General features: G+C 47.4%; 1 protein-coding gene across 1 annotated transcript; it reads right to left on the reverse strand.

The window, feature by feature from the left end:
* Nucleotides 1-332: 332 nt before the first annotated feature.
* DMBX1 (diencephalon/mesencephalon homeobox 1) lies at nt 333-21518 on the reverse strand. The gene is given in 6 exon segments (XM_066193132.1): nt 333-753; nt 1223-1577; nt 2796-2974; nt 7540-7705; nt 21365-21419; nt 21421-21518. Coding segments are annotated over 6 exon segments (1254 nt in total). The 3' UTR covers nt 333-352.
* Between the last annotated feature and the right edge of the window lie 5950 nt (nt 21519-27468).

Genomic DNA, 27468 nt, shown 5'->3' on the forward strand with positions numbered 1-27468 from the left:
CTTTCTTCCCCCAAAGAATGCAACAACAACAACAAAATAAAAGGTGAATATAACACAGTTGGCACCTTATCGAGGGGATGAGGACAAGGGGCTCCTCCTGAACGTTACAGGTTGAACTCATGGCAGTCCAGAGGACAGTTCATCTGTCTAAACACAGATCCCTTCCCCCTTCCTCATTAAATATTTAGTGAAGACCAGGCCAGTAGCAACGTCTGACGTAACTGTGGTGCTAACAAGACGTTTAGAAATGCAAAAGTTTTCCCTGCAAGGGAGCACCTCACTCCAGGAAGAGGTGGGGATTCAAGGAGTGCCATATGTAGTGCCAACCTCTGGTGCATCTTCTCCTGGGCAGTCAGTTGGGGAGGGTGTCCAGCCCCAGGGACGCCGCGTGCTGCTTCGCCCGGAGCCTCAGGTTCTCAATGCTGGTGGTTTTACTGTTCAGGCTTGGCAGGGAGCTGGAGGCCTGAAGGATGGGAGAGGACCAGACCTGCTGAGCGTGGGACAGCGACTGGTAGTAGGACTGACAGTGCAGGGAGCTTAGCGGGGCCATGTTGACGTTCATGCCCAAGTAGGGCATGGCAGACGGTGTCCCCATTTCAAAGGAGGAGTAATGGACCAAATTGTTGGTGGCTGCCATGTGCTGGCGGAACTGCTCCTGCAGGCGGAAGAGGCTCAGGGGCGAGGAGGAGTAGGAGTGAGTCTGAGCCAGGCCACTGCTGGACGAAGGCGTCACAGTTGCGCTGAGAGGGGACTCTGCAGCAGGAGACAGAGGGGATTTGGGTTATTCCTACAGGCTGGATGCAGGTGCTTATTCACACCCCAGAAAGGTTCAGACAGCAGCATGGGCTTTTCTCGTGCACTGGAGGGTGGATGAGAGGGGGTGTGACAGCTCACAAGAACTAAATGTGTGCCTTCCCCATACTTGGCACCTCAGAGTGTAGAAATGGGGCTGAGATCTCTGCTGCTGCTGGGCACTGTTCTCCCCAGGATCTAACTGGAGCAGAAGGTCTTTGTTCTTTCAGTGCTCCAGCTGCAATGGACATCCTGCCCTCTGTGGGGCCTGTTCAGTGCTGAGGACAAGCCTGGGCAGCCTATCCATGAGCACCCACTCCACAGAGAATACGGGACTACACCCAACCACCAGCATCCCCCTCGGAAAGGGGGCCTGACCACCAGCCTGCCGGGTCCTGACACCAACCCCCATCAAGACGCCGCCCCTCACCTGCTTTTGGGCTTGCTCTCTTGCAGTTCAAAGTCTTGCTGTCCACACCAGGGCTCTTGTCCACTTTGGCCTCATCCAAGGTGCTCTTGAACTCCTCCTCTCTGTCGGTCTGGTCCTCGGGTGCCGACTCGCTGGCAGACTGCTCCGAGAGGGTCAGGTTGAGGTCTGTGCCAGCCTCGCTGGGGAGGCTCTGGACCTTCTCAGTGTCCGGGGTGGGAGCCTGGGTCTCCAGCACAGGTGGCTCCATCTTTCCCTCGCTGTGGCTCCCCTCACAGTCCTTCTGCTTCTGCAGCTGCTCTTTCTGCAGGCTGCGCTGCTTCTTTCGGAATTTGGCTCTCCGGTTCTTGAACCAGACCTTCAGTGCCACAAACAGCAAAGGAGAAAAACCAGTGAGATTCCTGCTTAGTGCCAAATTCAGCATCATTCAGCCTTGGAGCTTCAGGGGACCCCCAAGTAATGAGGTGCTGCAAGCCCACTCTGCCCAAAGGCCATTCCACTTTGCTGGACCTTAGAGCTTGACTGTTTTCAGTGAATCTAAAATAACATTTCAAACAGACTAAAAAATATCTAGCCTCTATATTGATACAGATCAATCTCTATATTGATTCTTTAACAGGCTCCACTACTGGTGTTTTTTGGGGTCTGTTAGTTTTTCTCCCCTAAACTGGTTAGGCAGCTGCATCCCAAAAGAATGTCTTGCAGCTGTAATGTCTGATGTCATTACATTGGCTTACAGTCTGTTAAGTTGCTACAACCATTTGGTTATAAGTGTATCAAAACTATGATGGCAATACTCAAAGTAAGTCATTACAGGCATAGGCTGTTGTCTGGGAACTGCATTTAGGAAAGGAGGAGAGAATCCATTATTTTTTTTAACCTAAATCAGTAGACATGGATTAGAAGAAATATATTTGCAAATCTTGTTTGTGTTGTTTGCTTGGTTAGATAAGGAAACAAGCCATTTTTAGATCCAAATGCCTTGATACTTATATAAAAGAACTAAATTTTTCCACTTCTTTTTCTCTTCACAGTGAAAAATATTTGTGTTTTAAAAGACAAGAACCTCTTCACCAGCAGGTTATGAACTAGCACATTTCCCTAGTTGAAACTGAAAAAAAAAAAAAAAGGCAAACAAAACCAAAAAAGCAAACCCAAACCTTGGCCTGAGATGTTACAAATATTGACACTGGTGGAAAAGAGCAGCTGGAATTACTTGGGTCTCTGCTTTCCTGAGAAAGCCAGAAAAGCCTCACAAATAAATAAATAAACAGCAACTTCTGTTTCTGTTTCTAAAATTTCCCTCAAAGAAATGTGAAAGAACAAATGAAAACCAGTGTACACTTCAGACAATCCTAAATTTAAAAAATGTGCACGTGGATTAGAAGTTCCTTAAGCAGATGTGTCACTTTGGATAATTTTATCCTCCCTGCCCCTGCCTTTGACAACTTTGCTGCCCCAAAATCTTTGGTTCCACTGGAGGAATCCTGAAAGGTCAAGGGAGCTGTTGGCCCTCTGGGAACCCGGCTATGTTCTTTTAAACATCCCCACTGGCAAACCCACAAGGTGTCAGTACCTGGACTCTGGCTTCAGGCAGGTTTGTGCACATGGCCAGCCGCTCTCTCATCACCACATCTGGGTAGTGAGTCTTCTGGAAGGTCTTCTCCAGGGCCTCCAGCTGCTGGGCAGTGAAGGCCGTGCGGCTTCGCCTTTGTTTGCGGTGCTGGGATCCATAACGTGCCTCCAAAATGATGTCTTGAAATGTACAGCCGTTGGAAGACAAGAAAAGTGGCCAATTTAATTATTGGAATTTGCACGCTGACAGTCGAGTAAAGCGCTTGCTATCATCAGACAAAACTACAGAATGCTTTTTTCCACTGCTTTAGGGCTAATAAAACACATACATATGGATTTTACTGGTTAATTGAGGTGTCCAAAGAGATAAAATGATAGCAGTGGGGTTAAAACTAGATGACCTTTGAGATCACTTCCAGTCCAAACCATGCTATGATTCTAAAAGCCTGTTCTGGAGAGAGAACCTCATTCTGTGACAGCTGTGAAAGCTGTTGAGACTCCAGTGCTGAATTTGGCTGAAATAACTCAATCTGCTCCAACATCAGTGGGGCAGGACAGGCAGATGCCCAGACCCCACCATGGCATGAGTACCTTCCACTAAGAAACACAACTAAAAATGATGTGGGGACATTCACGGTTGTACTTCTTTAATGTCTTATGCTGTCTCACTGTAGTCTTCAAGGCATGATATTGGAGAGATGTTCTGGGCTCCAGTTCAGAGAGCATTTAATCTCATGTGCTTTTGTGCATTTTGCTCCAAAGCACATCCTATACTGAGCATGGACACTCTCCAGCATCTGGGGTGGAAACACCAGCCAAGGCCACGTCCAGCCCCACTGGTTGCAAGCCCAGAGCTCATGTGCTGAGCTCTTCTCAACAGAGCACCTACTTACAAGGTCTGACTTTGCAAACTACACTTGGAAAATTGAGGGCAGAGAAGAAATTCAAACTGGGGAAAATCTGAGGCCAACAGTAAAGGGCTTATTATTTTACCAGAGGCGTTATTATTGCACAACAGTTAGTGGGAGTAGAAAGATCTTAAATCAATGAAAATAAGTTACTTGAAAATGAAAAAAACCCACCCTTTATTATGCAAGTTGGGACACGCTGTGCTACAGCCCAGGAATGAAACAGTCTGGCAAGAGGTTTGATCTGCTAGAGGAAATGCAGAAAGAGCAGTGTCTGGTATCATTTTTAATTCAGTTAAGAATGTGACTTCCAGTAGAAGGGAGGAATGAACACACGAGAAAACAACAGAGCAGGGAGAAAAGCTGGCACTATCAGCGCACAGAGCCCAGTGAAGGCTCTGGCTGCTGTTTATTTGCGCTTTTGTCACGAGCATCGTGACATGAATCTAAACAATAAACCAAAACCTGCTGTCGGGCCACCCCCAGCACCACACAGCCAGGTCTCAGATCCACTGGCTAACGAGCGTAGCAAATCAGCTTTGCACTGCACAAACATTCTTCTTCCAAAACTTCCAGCTGTTCCATTCTAGGTCAGCACTCGCAGCGCCCTCCTGGGGGAGTGCCAAAGCTGCGTGGTTTTGGCAACCCGGCAAAGATGTGATCAGGCTAAAGGTCTTCAACAATATAGTGCTGGTTGCATACAAGAGAATTTTATGTTCGGGGTATCGGAGCTCCTTGGGGAGTTCAAATGCTGATGATGAAGCTGCATGTTCAGAGGCAGAGGGACCATCCTTGTGCATCCAGGCACGGCTCACAGGGCAGCCAGGCAGGGAGATATTCCAGCACGTGAAATGAAATTGAAGCTACCCCAAAACATTTTAAAAAGCTAACATTTGTGTTTCAAGTACACAAAAAGAGGAGAAAGGGCACTGGTTAAACACCCTACCTGCAGGGTGGAATATTCCCAAATTTCTAGAGTAGAGGTTAGACCTACCAGCTCCCCAGAGGCGGCAGCTCAAGCATTAAGTTTGGCCACTCCAGCGAGAGGCAACCAGCAATTATTTTAATGTTTTAACTATGTTTTCAGGCTTTGTGCAAGAAGGAGAATATAAATTGCAGGTGAGGCTTTGCAGTTACCTCCAGAAACCTCTGTTTTCTGACTTAAGGTCATTTGCTTTTGTGCTGCTTTATTCTGACTGTCCCTGGAAGGCAAATGAGATCTATTACCTGCACTGAAAGATATTCAGAAGTAACAGAATGTGAGGCAACTGCGAAGGAAACAGCTCGTAGGTATATAATGCCTACACTGCCAATGATAAGCAGACAAGGGGACTGTGGGATTTAATTTGGGAAGTCTTCCAGGTGGGTTATTAATTTTAAAGATAAGAGGTCAGGAGACCAATTGAATCTTCTGGTCAAGAATATGAGAATAGCTTTTTCATTCTTTTTTATCTTCCTCTGCATTAGCCTAGCTAGGGCCAAAGACATTAAGTCCTCCATGCTCTACTCTAAAAGATAGAGATCACAAACATCTTTCAAGAGATCCTTGCAGCTTGAAAAGGGGCACCTGGAGACCCAGGGTCTGCAACATACATTGCAGAGTTCAGGGCCATCTGCTTCCATCTGACCACCTGCATACTGAAAGGGGCAGGGAACAAGGGGATGGGTGACCAGGACTAGGACAGTGCTCTCCTCATCACTCTGCAGCCCAGCAGCAGAGCCTGGAGAAGAGTCCAGGCCACTTAGAACCATGTTAAGCAGGTCAGAATTAGCAGCTGGATTAGAGAACATTGCTGGCACGAAGATTTGACAGCCAGCTGTGGCTCACTGATCCAAGGAGTCCAAGACCTTTATAACCATGCCTTTGTGGACTGCCCACCTGGGAATCCACCTTCCTGAAACTTCTGCATCCTTATTTTGGCTTAAGCTGTTATTTATTTAATTTAGCCCACCAAAACTGTCTGGACAGGTAATTTTTCCCACCTACTCTAGACTGGAAGGAATCCCTGACAATTTTTTTTTTTTTTAAACTTTAATACCAGACAACTAGAAAGCTATCTTAGAACAGATACACATTTTCAGACCATTAGGGAAGATAATTCCATTCTGGGAAAGTTTCTAGAATCACAAGTATGGGAACTTTTTGCTTTAGCTTCCATGCCCTGGTTTTCAGGTCTGGTTTACATCACTGCATCCAAGTCCAGACCAAAACAGTGATGTTGCAGCTATTGATCACTTGTACTGCAGGAGCCTTTGATGATCTCAGACAGGTCTGGATGTTTCATGGCAGGCTGAAATTTATAGCAGATACATGTGCCCTACCACACCAAATATTCTCAGGTCTACACCCACTATTTTTGAACAATTACTTCTACTAAATCATAGAATATCGTCTACACTTTGCACTTCCTATTAATGAGAGCATCAGTGCACTGCTGTTACAACCATGGCTGAACACAGCAAACCAGCTCAGATGCTCTGGACCAGCAGCTCCTGTCCTGCTGCCCCACCATGAACAGTGCTGTGTAAATGACACAGCCTGGGTAAAGTCACATGTGACTTAATTTGAGCTAAAAAGCTGCTTTATGGAAGGCAGCAGGATCTGCAGGAAAGTGTCTAGGATTCCCAGAAAAAAACAGGTCAAGGTGCAACCCAAATAAGATCCAAATGAAGGTCATGTCCTAAACAGAAAAAGTGTTTTTTAGGAAAGAAGTGGAAAATAGTTGCATGAAGAGACAATGTGGTGAAACAAGCTATGACCTGGGCTGGCAGGAGGTGGCTGAATGCAACACCTGGCTGCCTGAGCTGGGAAACCCAATTTACTTTGTCATCATGCACATTCTGCCCTTATTTACTAACAAGAAAGGGAAATTCTTTGCTGTTTTCTGTTCACTTGCTAAAAGACACTTCAGTGTCTTTTTAATTCTCTCTTTTCAATCCCATGGAGTGGAGCCACGTCCCATCTCTTCCCAGCCGTCGGAGGCCAGTCTGAAGCAAGGTGCCAGCAAACACTGGAGGGCAGGTGTCACCTGAGAGCTTGGCCACAGCGACAGTACAGAGGAGCACACCATGGCCCTTGGCTCTCTCACACTCCAGAAGAGTTTCACTCAACGCAAGCTACAAGGGGGTTTTAACAACTCAAAAAGGGGGTGCTGGGGTTTTTTTTTGGGTTTTTTTTTTTTGGTTGGGTTTTTTGATTTTGTTGTTGTTGTTGTTGTTGTTGTTTGGGTGGGTGGATGTTGCTTTTTAATCTTCTTTTCTGTTAGAGTCAGGATTAAATGCTCGAGAGACGGTGTTTCGTGTTTGGACTCAGATGTTTATTAACTCTTATCTACGGTACAGTCTCACAAGCTGTGAGTTCTAGCTAACATAGTGAAAAACGGCCTCTATTTATTTCTTTACAAGGCCTTTTAAGGACAAACTGTCCAATTATGAAATGACACCTAAATTATTTTTACTTTTAACCCAATAACCAATCACCTGTGGCCCGCAATGCGGATTTTTCTATCCAATTACAAGATACCACCCAGACCCAAGAAGAAGAAGATGAAAAAGAAGGACTTAGCCTACACCCTGAAGCCTCCATCTTCCTTTATATATATTACTATATTCTAAAACCTCAAACTCCAAATTTTCCACCATGTGATATTACACACTTCTATTCAAACTACACACCCATAATAATTCAATTTTGGAAGCCTTTTCCAAGCCAAATGCAGTGTTTTCTCGGGGGTCAGTGCCTGTCAGCACAGAAAGCCTAAAATCCTCAGTGCCCAGGGTTCCAAGAGGTGGGGTTTTTATCACCAGGGGAGGGCAAAAGCCACGAATTGTTCTTACCAGCCAGTCTCTCAGCCAGGGTGAGGGCGTGCACGGAGGGCCGGTAGTCGGGGGCGTGCTGTGCCTGCTGAGCTGCCTGCTGGTGGAGGTTGTACATGGCACTCAGCGAGTTCATGGCGTGCAGCGAGTAGCCGTTCACTCCATAGTGCTGCATGGTGACATAAACCTGCAAAACATCAGCCACAGGACACAGAGGCTTAGGGACGTGCTGTTCCAGCATTCCCAGTGTCTCAGCAGAGCTTTGGGAGTGCTGAGCTCAGAGTTAAAGTGCTGCATGCAAGGCTCACACACTCTCAACTCCAACAGGTTCTGGGACGGGAATGGAAATATCTTCCATGCACCTTCTGGCTTCCAAATACCAGTCTGGCTTCCAAACTCAAACCCCAGAATCCGACTATATCTCACTCATGCTGATCAAAATATGGGAAATTAATTTTTTTGCATACCACAACACAGTTTATCATATTACAGTGATTTTAATGTGTTGTCCTAGCTCTATCCCAGGGCTAGCTGGGATTTTGCCCTGATCACTCTCTACAGTGGACTATTTGTAACCCCAGTGCTGGAATGTCAAATAATGTTTCTCACCTGAACTCACTCATTATAATTTGTTTCCATTCATTATTCATTTTTCTAACAGGTCTTCTTAAGAAAACACAAATTATATGGGCTGGGGGGGGCGGGTGGGAAAAGAGCATGTGGTGTAAAAGAAAATAAATCTGCAGCATAATAGCACCAAAAATGTTATGGCTAAAGAGGGAATAAGGTTTGTAATAAATACCGACATTTCATAGCTCAATAGCAAGGAAATTATTTCAGAAAACTAATGGCTTTTTTTTTCTAGTGTGGGCTCTGCATGAAACTTCAAGCTCTTTTTCCTTACAGACCATCTGTAAAACTGAGCTAATATTGATCTCAAAAGCCAAGCAATGCTTCATTCATCCCTGCTGTAAATGACTGAGGGCCTCCAGGATGTCGTTTCTGCAGTTTGTAAGACATCAGAAAGGAAGTTGTGAAACATTAGCCACAAAATAAATTTTTTAAACCACCGTTTACATCAGCAAGTCACCATCTGGAAAGTCAGTGCAATGAACAAACGTTCAGGGAAAGAGGGTCAGCTGGACTAACTTAAGGAAAGCAGACATCTTTTCAGGCAGCCTCTTAGAAAACAATTTAAACGCTGGAGGGAGGTGTTGATTTTAGGAGAAATGCCCATGGTTTTAGGAGGAACGTGATGCATTGAACAGCGAAAATTTGGAAGAACAATTATCTGCTGTATTTTCTCTACTGCGAAAAGATCCCTAAATGAATTATACCACAGTCGGACAGGCTCATGGTTAAGAGCGAAGGATGGAAATGAGTTGGACCCACTGTCCCTCCTGCTCTGAAGTCCTGTTCTCACCACCTTGATGTAAGAAGTACAAGCATGAAGTCACGTTGTGTAACAGCCAGCGACAAAGTGGGAGTTCCTCAAAAAGCAGCTGAATTTAGTACAATAGGGTCTGGGGCATCACATGGTTTCACCTTCACGAGCATCTCTGCATTGTGATGCCCAGGCACAGGGGAGGGAGACATGCAGCTGGAGTTTGGTCAAACACTCTGCCAGCTCAAGGATGACCCTCATGAATGTGAGTTCTGGTTTAGGGGCTTGTCTTCTCAAACAGGCTGCGGTAACTATAAACCCATAATTTTGGAATTTAGCACTCTGCTTCATTCCTGTTTCCCCAAGTCCCTCGTGCTCTGCCACTGCATCATTTCAGCACTAAATGCCAATAGCGTTTGACAGGTCTGGGTGTGGTTACACCCCAAAGATCTGACCCACACCCTGATGCCGCTTCATCTGCTTTGTGTCTGCCTGTTCATCCACTCTGGATTGACCCCCCATTATTCTAAGATAAAATGTGAAAATGGACATTTTAATTTCAGGTGCTAGCCAAAACACAAAGACGCCGTTGCTCTGCTCTAATGGAGCTTAGGGCAGATCTAAGCAATGACCAAATTGTTTGCTGGCTCTCTGACCAAGGCGATGGACTCCCACACCAACAGGTTTTTGGCATTCTTATCTATTTTCCTCACAATGGGGTTCACAGCAAAAACAGTGATGTTGCATTCTTGGACTGCAAAGGTTTGCTGCCTGTGGCACGTGTTAAGGGACATGTCCCAGTGGCATGTACCATTGACATGGCCACAGAGGACATCTCCCATCATCTGGGAAAGACTGACCTGTGGTGCAGCCTCACCCCATCCTTGGTGTGGTTTATTTCCCAAGGACATCGTACCACCCAATAAAGTTGTTCACTGTCACAGACAAGGGCAGGACTGGCTTTTCTGGCCAACACAGGCAGCAAAACAGAGATTTGCAGCTTCATTCTGCCTCCCCACTTGTGAACCAGCTGGCTGGTTGCACCAGCTTTGGCCAGCGGGGTGGAGGTCTTAAAGCTTATTAAGTTCCTTCGTGTTTCATGAAAACCATTTGAGGACACAGAACCTATTAACTGCCCTGGGCTGCTGCCAGACCTCTGTCCTTAATAGAGGCTGGAGAACCCACACCGGGGCTCAGCCTTGCCAGAAGATAATGTGGGAGGCCAAGTGTCTTTGACTTCCAACTCACAGAAACGCCTGTTTTTTCTTTTCTAATCCCCCTTGCATGTCGTCAGCTGTGTAGCAAGCTGGCACATTAAAGAAAAAATTAAGAGGGAGAGGAGGGGAATTTTCCCATACTATACAGTCTTCCAAGGACACTGCCAGTGGTGTTGTGTCTGGAGCCCAATGTTTCCACTGAAACGCTTGCTCCAGGAATATTTCAGTGGTTTTGATTGTTAAAAGATGATTTTATGTGTACATTTTTGGGTGGCCTAGAAGAAACTGCATTTAAAAAAAAAAAGGAAAAAAGAGAAGGACTTCATAGGGATGGACTCAGGATGGGAGACAATGCACACCACAGCTTTGGTGATAACTGCCTGTTACGCTGCAGCGCAGACAACGGGCAGAACTTCCTACTCACTTGTGCAGCAAATGTATCATCCCAGATTCTGTATAAAATATGAGGGAATTTACTGAGCGAGACGGTTCAGCCGGGTAAGCAAAGTTAACTGAGACCACAAATAGCTCCTGTTTAACTGTCAGCTCTGAGCTCACTCCAACCCCAATAAATTAAATATTTAAAAGACATCATGCAGCAATTTTTTTTAATGGAGAAAGCCATTCATCAAGCCACTGCTGTGTTTCACAAGCTGTCGAATAGTGCTTACACTGGTTAAAATAATCTTTATATTTCATTAAGCAACCAAATAAGCTGATCCCTTCCCACTGGCTGTATAGATGGTTTTAATTTTCAAAATCTGCAAATGCATCTTTTATGTCTCTGCGTGGCTGGAGGGCCTCAGGAACAGCCACAGCCAGGAGGAGGATGAGAGCAAAGTTTGAACCCCTGCTTTATGGAAGGGTACAGGCTTGAGCAGCTATGGATAAGCTGGGAGGGTAACAGGGTGAAAGAAAGCGGATTCCTCATCCTGATTTTGTGCACCAGAGATCATTGAAGAGTTAGGAGCAACGAAGAAAGGAGATAGAAGCTGAGGAGAGGTGCAGGAAAACAATAAGTGAGAGAAGAATGCCCCTTGCCGGGAGCCTGTGCGCTGATCTGGCAGCGTTTGCTCCTCACAGAGGGAGGATGCTGCCAGGCAGTGCTGGGCTGGCACCTCCTGGGGCCGGGGCTCTTTTACTGCACGGCCCCTGGAGCAGTAGCACCAGAGACTCTCCCACCCCCAGCATCACAATCCGGCCCTCTCCCAGCTCCCCACATTCCACAGCTCCGGGCTGTGATGTCTCCTTGCCCTGTCCTACACCAAACCCTGCCAGGGCTCCCACTCCTTCTGTCTTTACAATCCTGGCATTGCTACCTCAGTGTCAAAAACTCTCCCACAGCTCTTGCCTCTCACTTGTTTTTGCTATGGAAGACTCATGGATGCTGTGCCTGTTTTTCTTCCCAAGCCTGGAGACTCCTCAGGCTGCAGGGGCTGTGTTCTGCCAGGGTCCAGCCTCACAGAGAGGACACGGCATTCCCCTGAGCTTTAACTGCTGCTGCCTATGAGGAATCCAGGTTTCTCCATTCCTGCTTTGCTTTGAGGCCAGGCAATGCAGGATTCTGCCCATCCCAGACTAATCCAGGGACCCCACCACTCTGTATTCAGCTGCTGCTCAATCTGATGCAAAGCAATTTGCATATTTACCAGCCAGAAGTAGGAACCCTGTTATCCCAGAGCAGAGCTGTGCTGCTCCAACCAGCGTGGCTCCCATCCATCCCTTCCAGCACTGGCCTTGAAAACTTCAGGTTCCCATGAAGTCACACAGCACAAGAGTGATGCAATTTATTGTGCACCACGTAACAGAATGGCATACAGGGGAGATCTGACCCTGGGTTTTAATATTATCAGCTTTGTACAAGGCTTTAAGTTTCCCTATTTATCAGGTAACTAATATTGGTATAATTTTGCAAGTAATTCTGTCCTGAGAGAAGATGTGAAGAGAGACCCATGCATTTCCTCATCAGGTGAAAATTCCTGTTCCTAGTGGCTTGTGTACATGCAGAATTGAGACAGATCTGAGAACAAGTTAAAAAATGAGAAATTGAAATTTTCTGAAAAGTTCCTGGCAAGAAAACATCCATATTGTCCCTTCAATCAGGAAAAAACCAAACCAAAAAATCACCAAAACAAAATCACAAACGAGACATTTGCCTTTCTCATGCAAACACTGTCAGGTGAGATGAGACTGAGGCTGGATGAAGGACATGCAGCTTTGCAGGGGCTTTGGCCCATTATCTCTTTTCCCTCCAAAGAGAGTCATCCCAAACTCAAAGAGATACTGAGACTAAATTCATTGATCTACAAGAGACACTTAGGCGCCATCATAAATAATGGGGTAATAAAACCTATGACTTAGAAATACTGAAATATTCCTAGAGGTTTCAAGAAGAGGATCCCAGTCTGCTTTTGACTGGTGGGCACCATGGGGTGTTTCTTTATCACTTCGTCTGTCCCCAAAATGAGGGGGTTAGTGATGGTAAAGAGGGTTTGTGAGGCCTTCTTTACATGGGAAATAAGCTGTACAAAAAAAAAAAGGGTCAAATATGGACTTTAGAAAGTGATTTTCAGAGGGGAATTTCAACACTATTGTTCATTGCTTATGAAGAGATTCACGACAGATGCATTTAAAGTGTGGAAGAACATGGCACGGCCTCAGGTCTGTGCCCTGATGCAAGGCACAGCTTGAGCACAAGGAAAAGATCACTTAAAAAAACATCAAGCATGAAACAGAAGTCTGGTGCACTTGATTGGTATTCAGCATTCTGCAGGTGACAGAAAAAAATAGGAGTAGCCCTGTCAGGTAAAAGGAAAGTTGTGGTCCTCAGCCTGAGGACCTGCAAAGGTGCTACAAATCACTGCTGGTGTTTATGCAAAGCACAGGAACCCACTGTTCATTACTAACAGGGAAAAACAGCAAATGGTTTGTGCTGCAACATCCTTTCCCTCTTACTACCACTGGCAAAAAAAATCACTGAAAATAGAATCACAGCAGAACATCCCCCCTCACCCTCCCTGGAGCTGTTCTGCGTTATGATTTTATGCTTTAATTCCTTTTTCAGAAACACTTCAAATCAGAAAGATAAATAACAAATCTTTGACTCTGTGTAACTCACATTCTGGGAAAACAGGCCCACTCTATAGCAGACACTGGGTTTATATGTATCCGGTACTAAATGAATTACATACCTGAGGGGTTTTGAATAAATGATCCTACCAAGAGGTTTTCTTCAATTTTTTTTAATATATCCCTAAATCTTTTAGATATATAAAGGCCCAAAATCACATAAGATAATAACCAACACGTTATAAATCAGTTTTGTTCCTCACTTGAGATTACCAAATGTCTAAGGAAACAACTCCACCTTTGCAGTGGATGAAATACAGATAATTTGAAATACTGCAACACATCATAGTTTCTCATTCAAATGTCAAAGTCCGAGAGCAGCATGCACCACGAAAACAGGCTTCCAAAAGACTTTCCTTATAACTGAAATAAGGAACTGAAAACAGCTACCAAAAAACCCCCCAGGACTCCACTTTTCTGATCTTCCCGAAATATTTTTACACCTGTGAAAATCCCTTGATTTAAATAAAGTTAATTTCTAAGTGCAGAGAGAGACCTTAATTCAGCAGGATCTAGTCAAATAAGTGACAATGCACTGAAAGTAAAACCTGAGCAATTACACCAATTCTTGCAGCTCACACTCAGCTATTCCCAGTGACCTTGGTATAAATAAAGAGATAGTTTTCTTAAAACCAGGAGGATTGGTAGCAGCTGAAATCTGGAAATGCTTCCAGTTAGGGACAGCATTGCCATTTTTGGGTAGACCTTGTCAAATAATTGACTCTCTGAGGCTGTGCTGACGATGAGCACAGCAACTGTGTTTGTAATGCTCATCTATTTGTAGTGGAAACATAACTGGATGTGGGAGGGCTCGCAATTTTTATAAAACAAACCTCAGAGAATTCTGCTGGGAGAAGGAAGTTTTGTTGCAGGACCCTGGAAATCCTCAACACCAGGTTGTGAGCAGCTGAGGTAACAGGCCCTGGCTGACAAGGGGTAACTCATGTCGGTTGCTGTGATTTTTATTTAAGGTTTTAGTGAAATCACCGCTTTTTCACCCAGAAGTTAACAGAACTGAGTGATTGATAAGACACTTCCTGGCAAAAGACTTTCCAATGCCTCTGTTTGCAGAAGCATTTTTCAGAAGTCCAAAATAAAGAAAATAAAATAAAGACATCCTTAAAGGGTCTGCTTTAGAGTGGGGGATAAGTTTTAGGGCTTGGAGCCCAGCAGCTCACAGTGTAGAGCCAGGAGTGGCACCACTAAAGATCGCTGTGGTGCGAAATCCCTCGCTTGCCGTAATTTACACAAGACAAGCAGTGCTTACAGATCAAACCAGGACAAACCTCCCTTCTTCCCTTCAGAGCAGTGCTCAAACCTCAGTAGAAGCTCTTGGAAATTATATTGAAGTGGAGTATTTTCCTGGGTAAACAAGAAAAGCTCTTGACGTGAAGATCACTTTGACTCTAGTTTCTCATCTCATTCTGCTTCCAGATCAGTCAGCAACAACAACAACAGCAAAAAAATCATGCATTTAAGATTTCTTATCATGAACACCAGAATTGAAAATGAACCCTACAGCCCAGCTCTGCCAACATTGCTGCTGCACACTCCACATCTGTGGATATGAAATGCAGTTGCATCTGGCCAGGCTCATGCATTCCTGTGCTCCCCACCTGCTCTCCTGCCTCCAGACCTCACAGCATCTCTGCCTCTGGACTGCCCTGAACCCAGAACTTGGAGTAACCTTAAAGCACCCTGCAATCACACCACTGAATTCACTAACTGCTTAAAGGGGTAATTTTTGGTATTTTTATGAAAAGAAAAACAACAAAGTACCTGCTCAGCCCTGTGCCTCACTTCTGTGAAAAAGGCTTTCTTGAGGAGCATCATTTTGTTTTTCCCTGATGCTGGAAAAGGGAATTTTTCAAATGAAACTCTGCCCTTCCCAAAGGCCTGCTGGAAGCAGGAGGGTGGTTTGCTGCTTGCTCTCCGCCCCCGAAACAGCTTTTGCCTGCAGCATATTTGATTGCAGATTGTTCCCACGAGCAACTGACTGTCTTGCAAGGCAGCCTCTTGGGACTTCTGTTTCAGGAATCTCCCATCCCTGGAAGATGGAGCAATATCCTGGAGGATTTTACCCATGGCAGTCTCCGCAAGATGACAAGGATCTACAGTTCTGTGTCAAAATATGTTTCTAAGCCTGTGACCTTTAGTGACAAGGACCTGTGACTGTCCTGAGCACCACAACCACGACGCTGATCTGACAATCTAACGCTGAGCCCTAACAGGGGAGATCAAACACTGCAAGAAGTGCACAGATAAGCTCAATAAAGGTTTTCTGAGGCAGTTTAAGACATTCCCAGTTCCTCTCCTGCTGCTCCCAGGTGCTGGAAGCCCGGCAGCAAGGCTGGCAGGAGGGAATGTGGGGTTGCTCCAGGCACTCCCAGTGCAATGCCTCAGCCCAGATCCCGGGCTCCACGGGCAGGCACTGAGATGAGGCACTCAGGGAGGGTCATTTCTCCACCCATCCCCACTACTCATCAAGTAGAAAGTAAAAAGTTGAAGCTGTAAGTTCTGGGTGTTAAGCTGAGAGAGCGTGGTATGCACACGAGGAGGGGAGCAGTGTGTCTTTGTGAAATGCAGTGGTTTCTGCCACGTTGCTGGAGTTTAACCCCGCTGGCACAAAAGGGCTTTCCTAGGTGCTCTTTTAGCTGGTTAGATGGAGGGTTGTGAGGTTATGATGCCAAGTGCAATTCTGCTCGAAGGTGATTTTGAGAGACAGAAAGAGCAAGCAAAATTTGAAAGTGACAGAAGCGGAGAGCCTGAACTCAGGGTATTTCTGCAAGTTCAGCTGGACTCTGCCTCTGCAGATGATTCTTGCAGCACTCCAAACAACAGTCACAAAACCCAGGATGGCAACTTCTCCTGCTCAGACTTAAATCATCTGTGAGGCAAAATGACACACAGTCCTACCTTGGTCTAAAAGGGGAAAAAAAAAAAATCCAGAAAGGCAACTCCACAAGCACTGGAATGGTAGGGGACTTCTAATACCTTAAAAGAATAAACCAGAACTTTGGAATTTTCCTTCTTTGCAAGTGGTAACACCAATTTTCATTCTACCACTAAAAAAGATGCTTGACCTCAGTGGCTTTTACAAAGAGGGGCCAGGGTGGGGGGAAGACTTGTGCCACCTTAAAACAGGGCCACAAACTGGAGTTAGTGGCAGCAGTGCCAGGGAGCACCACGGGTGCGTGTAAGGCTTCCCTTCCCGTAAGCGTTTGGATCCCTACACCGAATGAAGCGCGGCTGCCAAGGTAAGCAATGTGTTTTGGCCACCAGCAGGTGATCTGTGCTCTAAAGAGCCGTGTGCTGTAAAGCAGGCAGGGCTGCTAAATGTCTGCTGGGTTTTGTGGGGAGACGTGGAGTCCCTCAGCAGAGGTTTCCCCACCTCGGGCTATAACACAAGCGGAGAACTCACAGAGCTGCTCCCTGCTCGCTCCGCCCGGTGCTCGGCACGGCTGGAGGCAGCAGTTTTCCACAGCTCCCTTGGGAAGAGCATTTTCTCCCTGGTGAGATCCATCAGCTCATCTCCTCCAGTGCAATTGTTACTCTTTCTTTGGAAGATTCTAGCGGAGTTTCCAAGCATCACACTCGCAGTTTCAGTTTTACAGCACCATTTCTCAAGTCAGTATTTGCTCTGGCCGTACAGAGGCTGCTGATGCTCCTAAGAAAGCTGTGCCAGCTACCTACAACTCCTGGGGCAAATATCTCTTTCCCTCCCTTCGGAGAACTGGTGGTCCATCCTGCTCCCAGCTCTCCCTCAGAGACTCCCTCCTTCCCATGGGCTATAATTCTACCAGAACTGCTTTGGGAAATAGAAGCAGTCTGATCCAAAACCTAATGAAGTTAAAAGGAAAAAAAAAAAATCAATTTCAGTAACTCTTAGAGTGAAATAAACTGGTGGGAAAAGACCCAAGGTTTGGCTAACCCCGGTGCGCCATTAATTAATTCTTGACTATTTGGCTACATTTCCAAATTCTCCACCAGCACATTTTGATGGAAATTCCCCCGAAGTAGATTACTTTATTAGTAACTGTATAGGATTGGAAAATTTGGGATTTACTGAATCCCTGTTCTTCAGCATTTTCCCTACTCCTATGTTTTTCCAAATGAAGCAAGTTAACCATAAACGTCCTGTTCAGACACAAGTTGTGGAAATCAGCACTCAACCTTTTGAAAGGGTTTAAGCCGTTTGTTAGTGCCTCAGTAGAAGCGTTTTCAACTTGACAAGCTGAATTTTGAGATGCCCCTGAAAAACCACTGAAATCTTAGAAAACGTGGACTACTTCTAGCTAAACAGTTTACCCATTGTGTCACCAGTAAAACCAGCAGGTAGCTGTATCAGAAGAGCTTGTCCGGGACCTTCTCTGCAGCACCTTTGTTTTGTCAGGGCAGGTTGTGAAGATGCCAGAGGAAAAAGAAACTGTTCTCTCCAGCTTCTTTTCATCCAATTTCCTTCTTTCTCAGTAAAACATAATTTTAAAAGATAAAGACACTGGGAACAAACCCCAATGCAGTCACTCCCTCTACAACTATATTGTGCAAAACTTGCCTGGCAAGCCTGCCCTTTTCTTTGATTTGTGGGAAGCCCCTCTGACTCCGTTTCTTTGGTGCAGGCAGCGGCACTGGCACTAAGGAAAAGCAACATCTGCACCAGCTCCTTGAAACCGAGCTGTGCCTTCTGATACGGCAATAAGATCCCTGCTCATGTGTGTGAGCATGAGGAGAATCCCCCATTTAGACATCAAGATCTCTTTAAATTAGCAGGAAAAGCTGGAAAGCTGATCTAAACCGTCTTTCTGTGTACCGATGACACAGTTTCGGGTGTATTTTTTCATTGACTACGATGGCGTAATTTAATACAGCTTCTCATCAGTCAGGGGGTAACCCAGGGTTGAAGTCACTCTTACCCTTTCAGGAATTTTGTCCCCATTGCAGTTCTTACTTGGAATGGGAAAACTGAACTTAGAAACACAGTCCAAAAGCCAAAGGGTTGTAGGTCCAAGTTTCTCCGGCTGGGGCAAACAAGGAAGTGGGATTGACATGCATCGACTCACTCGTGGGTGAAACGTGAACATGGAAAAGAGAAGCTAAACAGCAAGCCAGTTCTGAGATATGGTCAGGAGAAACACAAAGCAGTGAGAAACTGCAGTTTTACTCTCTGCCTGCCACTGCACGGGTGGGGTGTGGGCCAGGGAGGGTGTAAAACCTCTCATCCTCGGGGTGAGTCCCATCCTGCTCTCCCTGGGACGGATAGGGCAGAGGAACAGCCTCATCTGCAACAGGGCACCCCGTGGGGCTCAGCCTTTGCCCTTCATCGAGAACACGACCCACGTCCTGTACTAGGATGAGATACCCAGCAGGGTCAGTTAGCCACGGCTAGGAAACTCAGGGAGGAGCGGAAAAAAGCAGCAGATATTGCTTGAAATCTGGGGAAGGTGGGTACTGAAGGTTACCCCCGCAGCCCTCCTCGCTGAGCCCCGGGCAGGCTGGGAAGCAGCCAGCGGCTCCCCCAGCCTGAGGAGGGTTTCACCCGACCCAGCTAAGAGTAGATTTCGCTTCTCCTTTGCTTTTGTGTTCCGTGCGGAGGTGAGGGAGAGAGAGGGTAAACAAACCCCAAACCCTCCAGCCCTGCCTTGGGGAAGTGGGACGCTACTTCAGACAAAACTGTTATCCATTAACATCCAATTATCACTTGGTCCAAGCCATTAATTATAAATCAGCCTCCTAATTGGGATAATTAGCTCTCTGCTACTTAATGTAGTATGACTGATGCGTTTGGAAAGAAGGTAATCAGTCCATTTGTTTAGCGTTAGGCGAACAAATCCAACTCTCATGGTTTAATTTCAGCCGCAGCCTTCCCACCGCCTTCCCCCCCTCGGCTCACCATCAACATTCAAAGCTCATTGCAGCTCCATTAATTGTTTGGGAATCACGGCAGGGACGGGCACACGCATCTCCGCGGGGCTTTCGGGACAGCAGCTCCCAGCCCGGGGATGAGACCGGACTCGCCCCTCCCTCGAGGGGAATATCTGGGATTTTGGGGAGGAGGTTAATTAGAGGGGACGGGTTTGAACCTGAGCTCGACCCCACAGTTGGGATCGTTCCGGAGAAGCAAGGGGCTCCGCTCTCCGCATCCCCCCGCACCTCGGCCGGGCCTCGCCTCTAGAAACCATTTCAGGGAGAGCGGAAAAACTTTCCTTTTTATGTTGTTTTTTTTTTTTTTTTTTTTTTTCTTCCCCTCTCCTTTCCCCCACTTCCCCTGGATGTCTCATTAATGCCGGCTGCTCGGCGAGCCGCCGATAGCTGCGGGTCATGATTAGATATTTATTACTGTCATTTACATGGAAAACTTGAGCTAACCAAGTGGAACTGGAGGGGGCCGCCGGAGGGGACGGGATGAGGCGGAGCGGGGACATTTCTTTTTCCCCGGCGGAGCCGGAATGCGGGACACAGCCGGAGCGCGGCCGGCTGGAGCAGAGGCTGCGGGGACAGCCCCGCAAAGCCCCCAGCCAGGGACGGGGGTGTTGGGCCGAGCCCTCCCCGGATCTGGGGCTGCGATTCCACCTCGCTCCGGCCGAGTTTCGTTTCGAAAGGGAGCGGGCAGCGCTCGGTGCGGGAATCCCACAGGGAAACGGGGGGTACTGCTCCCTCCCTCCTTTCTGCTGACGGCCTCGCCGAGGCGACCCTCGGGGACACCAAGGACCTGTCCCGGGATGCGCTGACCCCTTTTTCCCCCGAGTGGCCCGAGGTCGCCGCCTGGAAATAAATGGAAAGCGCAGCCGGGAAAAGCTGCCGACCGCGGGGACAGGATGGCTCCGTATGGGGCTCTTCTTGTCCCTTCTCTCCCCAGATAAAAGGACAGGCACGGCAAGCGTCGAACTCAAACCCCATCTCCGTCGGAGGACAAACTTCCTCGAGGGCCTTGCTTTGGACTGGAGGAGCCCCTCTAGTGTGTCCGGTCCCCTCGAGGCTCCCGGGAGGTCACCCTCGCCCTCTCCTTGCCCCTGCAAGGGGAACGGGTCCCGGGTGCCCCGGGCAGCCAGCACCGAGTGGGGACACGGACTTTTTTCCGCTCAAGTGCTGGCCGCGGCGGAGCACAACCCACCCCCCTTCCCTATCTGTTATCCCATGGCCCGAGGGCCGACTCTGGCGGAGATGTATGAGATCTCTTGCGGTAAAAATATGCACGCGGATCCCCATTTGGTTAGCCCTATAATAGAGGTGTAAATAGGTTTCGACTGCGAAGCCCTTAATTTATCAAAAAGGGCTGACAGCGCAGGTCCGGGATTTATACACCCCTTAAAGAGGGAGAGCGTGGGGGGGGGGGGGGGGGGCCGCAAAGACCGGCCTGCCAGCTCCTTACAGGGGGCTCCCCGTCCGTTTTGCTGTCTAACCTCGCAACGGGGTGACGTGAGGGTGTGATTGGTCCTAGAAAGGCTTCCTAGCGCCGCCGGCATCTTGCCCTCCCTTCCGCTCTCAACTTCCAGCCGCACCAGAAAGAAAAGCCAGTCCCGGGGCCATCGCCATCGTCCCCGGCTCCCGGCCCCGCTCGGGGGTTGTTTCTGCCCTCGGCAGCTCTCCCCAGGGCTGCGCAGCTTACTAAAACATCGTTATGTAAATAGGGGAAAGTTGCGCTCCCCTCCCGCGGAGCCCGGCTGACGGAGGGATGCGCGTCCGCGACCATTCCCTGAGCCGGGTTCCAGCCCTCGCATCCCCACCAGCTGCCTAAACCCGCACCGGGGCGGGCTGGCAGTGGAATCAATAGGGAACGAGGCCCCGAGCTGGTAGTGGTGGTTTGCATTATTTTTTTTTTTTCCGCGGTAGTTTGGATTTTTTTTTTTTTTTAAGTGTGGTATACTCCAAATAAACAAGAAAAAAATTAAAAAGAAAAAAAGAAACAAAGAGGGGCAGGAGGACAGAGAATTTGCGCTGGAGCCCGTGCTGTGTTTCTCCTCGGCAGTGCGCGCATCCCCGCCAGCGGTCCCTCCGCCGGCCGCGCGTTCCCCCACGAACACATTCCCCCTCCTCGCAAGCAATCCCCAAAGTCCTCTTCTTTCCCCGTCGGCATCGCCAGCGCACCCGGCCCCGCGCTGCCCGGGGGGGTTCTTACCTGGGGCGGTGGGGCAGCCTCTCCGCCCGCCGCGGGAGCGCGGACACGCGTGGGAGCGCGGCGCTGCGCCCCGGCCCGCCCTACTCCATCCGCCCGCGCTGCCTGCGCGCTGCCTGCGCGCCCGGCGGAGCTGCCATCTACCGGGAGTCAGCATTGGAGAAGGATTTTTAAAAGGAGCTTCATAGCGACCCGGGAGCTACCCAGCAAGATTTTCAATGGTCCTCCACCCTGTCAATCAAAACGGGGCTGCCGGTACACCCCTCACCCCCCGACACTTCTTACTAGTCATTTACTCCAAGCCGAGGTGTAAACGCCTAATTAAATCCCTGGGAGCGGACGGGATGCCGGTGGAAGGGAGGGCTAGAGCCAGGGCCGGGGGCGGGGGGGCGGGGGGGGGGGGTGATGATGATGTGGTCCGTAAGGCGCAAGGAAGGGAAGCCGTGCTTCTCCCCGCGGCCCCCCGCTTCGCACCACGCTGGATCAGACCCTGAAGTTTCCCTCTCCCTCGATGGCCCCTGGGTGGTGATGCTGGTGGGGGATAATCTCCCAACTTTAATTACAGAGCGACCGCGGCCCCCCACCCTCCTCCTGGCCGCCTCGCTGTCCCAGCTTAGCCTCCTGCACCCCTCGACTCCTCTTTAAAATTGGGGGTTGGGGGAACGGGCACGGTCAGAACACGGAGAGATAAAATAGGAGCGGTGGAAGGAGCTCTGAGGAGCATTGGGCGACGGATCCGCCGCCCGCCCCGTCGGGGAAGCTCCGCTGCGGCAGCCGGGAGCGCACGGGCGGCCCCGCCGGGACGGGGGAGCCGGGGAAGGCAGAAGGAAGGACAGCGGGCACGGGGGACCCCACGGGGCTCTGACGGGGAAGGAGCGAGCACTTAAAGCGTCTGCCCGCTCATGATTTTTTTTAATACTTTCCCCCGAAATACTTTTTTTTTTTTTCTTTCCCCTTCGGTATGTAGAAAGTGGAAAACCAGCTTTTCCTTTTCTTGTATTTCCTTTTCTTTCCCTTTTTACTCTCTCTGCGGGATTTTCGCAGGTACCTTCCCGTCCAGCGCCCGGGCTGGTTATCTGGCAGAGCTCACTAACTGGTGCGGTGGTTGTGTTTGCTTTTCAGCTTTGCCATGCCTTCGCAGCAGAAAGAGCAGTTTAAAGCCTTTAGAGAGATTGCTAATAGATGCCAGTTCCTTGCCTTTAGATTCTCTCCCAGCCCAGGAGGATTTAGGATGGGATTGGGAGACGAGACGCCATTTCAGGCTCCAAAACACCCTGTTTTAAAATGACTGCGGGTAAGAGGATTAAAACAATAATACCCTTCTCTTCTTGAAGGTTTTTTTTTCCTCTCTCCCTCCTATAGAAAAGATTTCTTCTCCCAGAGCAAAACCGTTTAGACAGGAATTAAGGGAACAAGAAAGAATAAGGGGGGGGGGGGGGGGGGAGGACCTTTTAATTTGAGCTTGATATTTTGTACAAATTTTGACCAAAAGAAAAAAAGAAGGGATCGGTCTGCCTCGGGACACCAGAAGGCTCCAAGTGCCACTTTCTTGTATTTATTTTTATCGTATATATTTATTTTTTTTTCTTTCTAATTTTTTTAAACCACAGGTTATGGGGTACCAAGTGATGGTCTCGGGAAAGAGAGGGAGGGGGTAAACCCATTGAAATCTATTCCAACCTATTCCTGCCCTCGCTCCGCCGACGTCCCGCTTGCCCCCGGGAGCGAGGAGAGCCCCTCGCCCTGTGCTTGCCCCCGCGCCCTCGAAACCAACCACCCGCTTATGGCCGGGAAACCGATTGGGCGAAACTCGGCGCATTGACCGCCGCGATCGCTTTTCGGCGACGTTTTTCGGGGGCCCGAAGCCGGGCTGGCCTGGGCACCACCCCGCAAAAACAACGCGGAGTGGCCCGCCTTGCCTTTTTTTGAGGTGACCCTGCAGGGGACACCGCCACCGTCGCCGCCCCCCGAGTTTGCCACCTGCGTCTTCCCCTCTGCGCTAATCACAACGACTCGGAATGGGGCACGGCCGGGAGCCGGCCGGCGACGCTTCCCAAAATTCAGCGGACCCCGTGGAAGCGCCTCCGAGCCCCTCAAAACCCGGTCGGGAGCAGCCCCGCGGACCTGTAGCTGGGGCACAAACACCAACCCCATGGGGCAAAGATCTGCTCCGAAGCCGGCAAACTTTGCGGGGCTGCCGCGCTCGGTGCAGCGGGGAAGGGGTTCCCGGTGTGCCGGGGGCTGCGCCCGTCCGGGCTGGGGGCAGCGCTCCTTCTCAGTTGTTTCTGAATTGTGGTTTGCAGCCAGGCACGGATTCCCAACCCCTCCGACCGCGATGTCACCATTGTCTCGCTTCTCTGCTCGCTGAGAGCAGGGGAGATTTTGTAATGACTTCGACGAAATTCCCCCCTTCCCCTCGAAGAAATAACAAAAATTTCCCTCTGTCTTCAGAATATCTTCCCGAGCTCTCCAGCGACGGGATTTCTGCCGTTTAACCAGCCCCCAATAAGTAAATAATTGCGTTTAATTCAGCTCTTCTTCGCAGAAACGAGTAAACAGCGCATTTGGCGCAGCTCGGAAAAGTGACCCCAGTTTGTCTGCGGAACTGATTTATCACATCTCCCCCCCCGCCCCGAGGTATCGATGGGGCAAAGCATCAGGGAATCGGCAGCAGTCGTATCCAGATTACGGGGCTTTCTGCTCCAAAACGCGGGGAAGCGAGGGAGGGATGCGGAATGCGCAGGAGGAGGGAAGGCAGCCCCGGGAAGGGGCTGCGGGCAGCGGGGGGACCCCCCAGGAGCCTCCCCGTCCACCCCGGGGCTCCTCAAACTTGTCTGGCACCGGATCCGACACAAAACCTCGGCTCGGCTGGGCGAGAAATGGTTCTTTTTCACCCTTACCATAATAATAATAATAATAATAATAATAATAATAATAATAAACAAGAAAAACAGAGGAGATGAGGGTAGATCTCGGGCAATTTTTTCTCTGTGAGTTTTGCCTCACAGAACAAAATGAAATATGGAAATAAATAAATCTGCCACCCAGACTTGATCCTGCACTTCGAGACGGGGTGGGAGGAATTTATTAGTTGCTGTGTAGTAAGGACATTTTAAGTTTCCATGATGTTAATGGTAATATTTTTGGCAAACTGTCTGGGTCTATACATGCACGAAAAATTCCCCTTCAAAGACCATTTTTAATGTCTTTCCTAAGTAAACCGTGAATTTCAGACTTCCATGTAGGCTCTAAGCCTCCTCACCTGCATGACGGGAAGGACAGCTGCTACTTTTAATTTGAAAAACTGGTTATTTTATGGGGGGGGGGGAAAAACCCCAACCAAAAACTTAACCAAACAACAAAACAAACAGTGGAACGATCAGGAAATGATGTTGGAAGAAAATCATGGTTTTCTCATTTTATTTAGAAATACATATGATTTCCCTATCTGGGGCATTGAACACACACCACTCCATCCCCATCCACACCCACACAGAATAATGTGTTTGCATTTGCACAGAAATCGTGGTTGTTTTCTCCAGAACAACTAAAATCAAAGGCAAGCTGGTTATATTTTAAACAGCTAATGCATTAACTCCCTTCCTCTCTCTGTTTGGCTTTTTTGGGGTTTGTTTGGTCTTTTTTTTTTTCTTTTTTTTTTTTTTCTTTTTTTTTTTTTTTTGGTGAATTTTGTGAATTTTGTGAATTTTATAACACCTCTTACCAGGACAGTAAACTGTGTTACAGAAGCGAAAATTTAATTTTAGGCTGAATAATGAGAAATAAATCTCCATCTTTGGAAGATGGATGAGGAAGAAAACTCAGAACACTGACAAACCTCCTTACCCCTGGATCTATGGCAAATACAGTGCAAGACATTTCTACTTGCCTCAAATTATAATGGCAACAAGGTCTTAAAATAGCTACTTAACTAAATCAAGGCCACTTTGCTGCTTGGTTTTGTTTTGGAATGTTTTGGGGTTTTTTCCCCCCACCTCTCTCTCTCTCTCTCTCTTTTTTTTCCCTTTCTTTCTTTTTTTTTTTTTTCTTTTTTTTTTTTTTCTTTTTTTGGTATGGGGCATCTTTTGGGGGTTTGAAATGTTCCAGACATTGTCCAGTACTTTGTCCCCGACGCCAACCGCATTCGTGTGAGACCGAAAGGGGATTAACTTGTGAACTTTTAAAAATCAGAACTTAAATGAGAGGCAAATCTAGGCCACAGCTCATTGTGGGAACCGTTTCTTAAGCAATTAAAGCGAGAAGAAATTCCTCGCAGCCTTTTTCCTTAAAGCAGCTTTCTGAAGGATTTAAGGAGGACTAGTGTCCGGTCCATCAAGAAAGATTTAAACTGCACAGTGATATAGAAAATCTCCACTTGCTCTTATTTAAAGGGGCACTATCACCATTTCCATAAGACCCTTGACATTGTTTCTTTAATCTTGTTTATAAACTTAAACAGATTTAAAAAGTTTTTTTTTCCTCTTCTCTGCCTCCTTTTTTTTTTTCATGAATTCATTGAAAATATATTTGATGCAGTATTTGAAAAGAGACCAAAACAGGCTCACAGTTGGCTCACAGTTAAGGATTTTCTGTTACTAAAAAGTCTCAAGCCACAGCTTGCTACATTTCTCCTTTTGCTCTTGGAGGTTTGGAGGAAAGTGAGATTAGTGGGAAGAGGAATTTATATTTTTTTCCTCTGGGGTCAAGTATGCAATAAAAGTTTCTTTCTCCCCAAATTAAGAGGACACAAAGTACCTTCTCCCCCAAAATCGACTCAAACCTTCATGCAATATTTGCAGTTTAGCACATTTTCCCTTGGCTGAGGGTAGAATTATATTCTAAGCAGCCTCCTGCAATGTCAGGTTTCTTTCTTTTATTCCCTCATTTCTCTTTCTTTGCCCCACTAGTGCTCCCCCCTTAAGTCCTGGCTGTTGGGGCTGGTTCCTACCCATATTTAGAGGTCAGCCAGTATTTCTTACAGTTCTTCCAATTTGAGCTACTCAACAAGGTTTTCTGCACTGCATTTAAAAAAAAAAAAAACAACAAAACAACCTGCTAACCTTATTCCAGAAAAACCAGTTGTTCCCCCTTAAGTCTTAAAAAGAAGAAGAGGGAGGGAAAAAAAAAAAAAAAGTGAACACCTTGGAGTCACCAAGGCTTTTGGTGCTTATAGCTAATTAATAGCCCTAATGATATTTTTCCAAGTCCATGAATACATTATGTTTGCAATCCAAAAAGCGTTAGCCCCATTCAAGGGTACTTCAACATCTGCTCATTTAAGGGCAATTAATCATTTTGATATATGGTTTAAAATTGACTGCTTCCAAGGGACTTTTTTTTTTGACAAGAATAACAAAGCAATTTGCCAGGAGCCATCTTCTGGACATGTTATTAGCAGAGCCTTCATCTTAAAGAGGGTTTAAAAAAAAATCCTCAGATTTAGGTACCTGCTTTAAAGGGAACCCAACACCTTCTCTCTCCTGCTTGCTTTCTTACACTTCATCCAGTTCTTCATCCAGCTCTTCATTCCTCTGTCAAGAGTTGGAGTACACCTCCATCTAGACCTAAAATTTAAACCTTGACTGCAGAGGCATGTGAGTTTATAATTTTGCCCCTCAAGGAGAATGTGAGCTGAATATTACAAAATAAAGAGCGAGCTCAGCTCCTCCTCCCATTTCCGCTTTCTCTTAATTGTGATAATAACTAGTTTTCTAGTTTTATGTTTTTGAGTTAAAAAATGCTTCATACTCCCTCATTGGTCTCAACCTCCTCTCAAATGCAGCCAAGGAACTTTTTTCTTTTTTTTTTTTTTTTTTTTTTGCTATTAACTGCAGTTTGTAACTGTAATAAGCTATTCCTTAGTTTAGCCTATTTTTCAAAAAATACCTGTAAGGAATCAAATCTACCAAGAGCATTAGGTGAAAACAGCCAAAAAGATCAATTTTTTCAGCCTGTGGTTCCTGGTAAAAGTGTTAGCTGAGAGAATGTAAAGGGGAAGTCTCTCCCGTGCAGGGAATTTAAAGTATAGTTATGACAGGCAGATCTAGTTATTTATTTATTCAGTGAATCCCAGCTGTGTTCAGAGGCTCCTGCCAAACAGGGGGCCC

This window comes from Chamaea fasciata, unplaced genomic scaffold (assembly GCF_029207755.1).
Source record: "Chamaea fasciata isolate MVZ Bird 193981 ecotype frontalis unplaced genomic scaffold, bChaFas1.0.hap1 SCAF_10, whole genome shotgun sequence".
Taxonomy (NCBI): domain Eukaryota; kingdom Metazoa; phylum Chordata; class Aves; order Passeriformes; family Sylviidae; genus Chamaea; species Chamaea fasciata.